At 37.6% G+C, this 4,070-nt stretch overlaps 1 protein-coding gene across 1 annotated transcript; it reads left to right on the top strand.

The window, feature by feature from the left end:
* Positions 1-292: 292 nt before the first annotated feature.
* Positions 293-3,367, top strand: LOC137579622 (myosin heavy chain, cardiac muscle isoform-like; the record flags this gene model as incomplete). The annotated part of the gene is given in 4 exon segments (XM_068293396.1): positions 293-737; positions 739-917; positions 1,021-1,374; positions 3,196-3,367. Coding segments are annotated over 4 exon segments (1,150 nt in total), but the record flags the coding sequence as incomplete, so codon positions are not given.
* Positions 3,368-4,070: the final 703 nt, after the last annotated feature.

Below are 4,070 nucleotides of genomic sequence, written 5' to 3'. Positions count from 1 at the left end.
TCCCTTTTACTCCGGTCCACTAAGATTCTGGAGCGGAGTCAAATTATCAGTGGTCTTCGTCGGGATGAGTAATTCTCCCGCCATCGAAGATAGTCACTGACCTTAAGGCTTAGTCGCTCCGAGGTGAAGAGACAACGATTCTTGGCCAGCGGGATTTCACTTGGCAGGCAAGATGGCGTCAGATGTTATAAATACTGATCATTTCAACTGCACAGGTCTGAGAATTCTCAACCTCTAACCTCCTAAAATTTTTATCATATTTTTAAAATCAAGATTTTTTTTTTTCTCGCAGATTTGGTCACTTGGCAAAGTATAAAAATATTATCCTGCGAGAGCGGGATCGCTTGTCCGGAGAAGTAATTGATCTCGAAAAACGCTTGGCTACTAATCGTTACTATTCGGAAAATTTGGAATATATAATTCGTAATAATGAAGACGCCATGAGCAAAATGGCTTCGCGAGCGAAATTTGCTGAAGGTGAGCGTCTTAACGTTGAGTCAAAATTACGTGCTCTAATGAAATCAATGGAAGAACAAAAAGAAGCTCATGGCAAAACCATGACAAAACTTGAAATAGCTAATCGAGATTTAGCAGAAACAATGCGTAAATTAAGTCAAAAAATTGGTGACTACGATCGTCAAAAAGTCCATGTGGATAAGTATAGAAGCGAAGTAAATGCTTTAAACAAAGCGATGCATAAATATGAAGACGATATATCAGATATGACAAAAAATCAAAAAAAGTAACGAGGAGATTATAAAACAGCTCCGACTCATAGAAAAGGAAAAGTCAAATGCTTTAAATCAAATGACCACCAAGCTTAAGAAGTCAATAGAGGATCAAAATAATGCGACAACTAGGTTATATAAACTAAATCGAAAAGTAATGATGCTGAATAGCGAAATATTGCGACATAAGTAAGTACATATCAAATTTCATATTTAAAATCTGTTTTGTCTAACTGCTCGCGGTCAGAAAATCTATGTAACGCCGCAACTATTTTGACTATTATTTTTTTAGGAATAATATAAATTCACTAGAGAAAGATGTTTTAAATGCAAATGGGCGTACTGATGATATTCGCAGAACAAAAGATACGTTGCAACGCGAAAGGGATAGCCTTAGAAGTGATATAATAAAGTTAAATAATACAATGGCCGATTTCAAGCACGACATGATGCTTAAAGGAAATATGATTAGTTCGTTAAATTTAGACATGAATAAGATGAACATTAAACTTGACGAAGCATATATACTTAAGTCGAAAGCTGAAAAAGAAAGAGATGAAATGGCGCAGGAAATGGAGACCCTACACGAAAGAATAGAAAACTATCAAGGTGATTTATTTATATGCATAAAAAGGTTTTTAAAGCGGTGTGTGTGGTTTGACTGCGTAATTTTGAATATAGCTAAATTATAACTATTCTTACAACGGCTCTTTCTATCCAATATTATCACATATGTAAATTTCAGAGCATAATCGATTTTTATGAAAATGTTTGATGGTTTTCATACTTTATTCTTGCCGGGTAATAAAAACCGCCGAGTAAAACGCATACGCACAGACGGACGGACAGACGGACATGGCTATATCAACTCAGCTTCTCATGCTTATCAAGAATATATATACTTTATCTGATCAATTTTATAATAACCTCTGCAATGGTATAAAAATCTGGTTCACATTACGTCTCATTACCTACTAATGTGAGATTTCCCGCTATTCCTTAGTGAATTTCTATTGTCTGTCTTTGCGAAATTGCATACTGAGCATTCATTAATAATGTTTTTAATTAGGTTTTGAAAATCGGGAAAATAATATTTTTTCTTTATTCTTTAATAATTCTTTAGGTTGTTTTAGGATTATTTCTTTAAATTGTGCAAACGCTTGAAGGTCCTCTAGAAGATATCAAAGTTTTTGTATTTGCGTTCGATTGTATTATTTCAATAAAAGCTCGTTGGAATATGGGAAAATCTTGTTCATTGTGAAAATATAGTACAGTATACTTACTGCAAAGATATCTTATTATTATATCCCTTGCGTAAGCGTTGGTCATTTCTTTGGATGTTATTTTTATGTTTGTTCGCTTGTCTTCTCAACCTGTAAGGAAGCTCTGGCTGGGGTACAGTTCTCAGTCCCGTCTACAGAACATTTATTTAATCTGAAGACCTTGAAGAGTATTATGAGATGAAATTGAGACCGGTTAATAAGATGGCTATCATCCGAGGCAGTGTCTCCAAACTCAAACGGTACGTCGCGGCTCGAGTCTCTATTTGCTCTATGAAATAGATAGGATCGGTAGATCCGCAAAAGGCAATTCCGTTGAAGAACCGGGGCGAGAACCAAAATGCAATTCGGAACGATAGTTAGTATCTTGTGGCACCGGTAGTTGGGAAACAATTCCATCTAATTTCTTGTCCCTGGCACTAAATTGGGATTCGATTTCGGCAAGTCGATTCGGTACCTCAGGATGATGATCCTGCGATACCATGTAAAGATGGCTACAGTAAACCGATAGACTATGATATTTGGATTAGCAAGTTGACCAATGCGTACATATATATTTTATTAACTTTCCAATAGAATAAACCTGGCCCGAGCACTGTGAAAGCTGTACACTTTCTACTTTTGACCTCTAGAGGTATGTGCCAATACCCACTCTTTAAATCTAGGGCTGCTGGGATGGCCTCCGGCACATAAATAGCCATGGATCGACGCAAGGGGCCTCGTGGAGTAGGTTCAGAGCTACTGCCGGTTGGCGTAGTAGTAGCATCTGTTGGTACTGGGTATTTTTTAATGACGTCATTTGGTGTCATCTGGCAATATTCCTTTGTCGGTACACTTGTGACCCAAGAATGTCACTTCGTGCATAAAGAATGTACATTTCTCTGGATGCAGTTGTAGGTTGTGTTTTCCGCATATGTCAAAAATATCTTTAGGTTTTTTGAGCATGTGTTTCTCAGAACAGCTGATGACTATTAAGTCATCCATGTAAAGGAATGCTTGTGACGGATTTAATCCAGACAAAGCAATTGTCTTCATTCTTTGAAAAAAAATTTGGTGCTATTTTCAGACCATACGGTAGTCTAGTAAACTGATAAAATACATTGCTAGTGAAAAATGACGTAATGCTTCGCGATGTATCTTTTAATTTTATTTGGTGAAAACCGGACTGTGAGGCTATTTGCATACAGTTGCAACTTTCCCTCGGGTCTCTTTTTTTTTTTAGAGAAGTCGGAAGCCGGCTATTATGAGCAGTACGGAACATTCGAGAGTCTACAGGTGAATTTCAGGTTGGCGAGCTGGTGGCTGAAGAATATCGATAAGAAACGATATACGATGCAGTCGGTGGAGAAGAGTCTGTAGAGTAAAGTGAGTCGGAAAAGTAAACCAACTACGAGTTTACCAACAAGTTGACTTGTATGCTACGCAAGGATTGCCAAGTTAATAACAATTGCTACGTTAATTTCGGGATCCCAGATTGATGTGGAATGTTAATTAATTTATTTAAAAAGTCGCCAGTTTCCCGATTTTTTTTTTTTTGATTTATTGGTCGCTTGATGTGACCAAATATTATCACTTGGTGACGGTTTAACCAAGTCTGTTAATCTTTCAACTTGGAGCCGCCGATGTCGGGGTCACCAAAATGTTCAATAAAAGACATTGGTATTTCTTGAATTTTTAAAATTTTTCTTTATTTTAAAATAGGCACTAGCACATAAACGACTAACAGTTGACCCAACCAACACATAAATTGGATGGACTTCGAGCGTGAATACATTTCTATTCTATTTTGGTAGCAGTATAGAATAGCGATCATCAGCTCCCAACAGCAAATCCATTTTTCCTGGTTTATGTTGGGTCGGCTAACTGCTTACAACCGCGAGTAAGGCTATTAATTTATAGAGACGACGGCTCGCATACGCATACACACAGCCACTTAGCCCTCCATTATAAATATTAACGAATTTGCTGGTCTGCTAGATCGGAAGTGGTCTACAGCAAACAACGCCATTAATACGCCAACCGGCAGTAGCTCTGCACCTACTGCACGAGGCCCCTTGCGTCG

This window comes from Drosophila tropicalis, unplaced genomic scaffold, assembly GCF_018151085.1.
Source record: "Drosophila tropicalis isolate 14030-0801.00 unplaced genomic scaffold, ASM1815108v1 contig_718, whole genome shotgun sequence".
NCBI classification, from domain to species: Eukaryota; Metazoa; Arthropoda; class Insecta; order Diptera; family Drosophilidae; genus Drosophila; species Drosophila tropicalis.
Note: the sequence above shows the minus strand (reverse complement) of the source record. Positions and strands in the feature narration are given on the sequence as shown.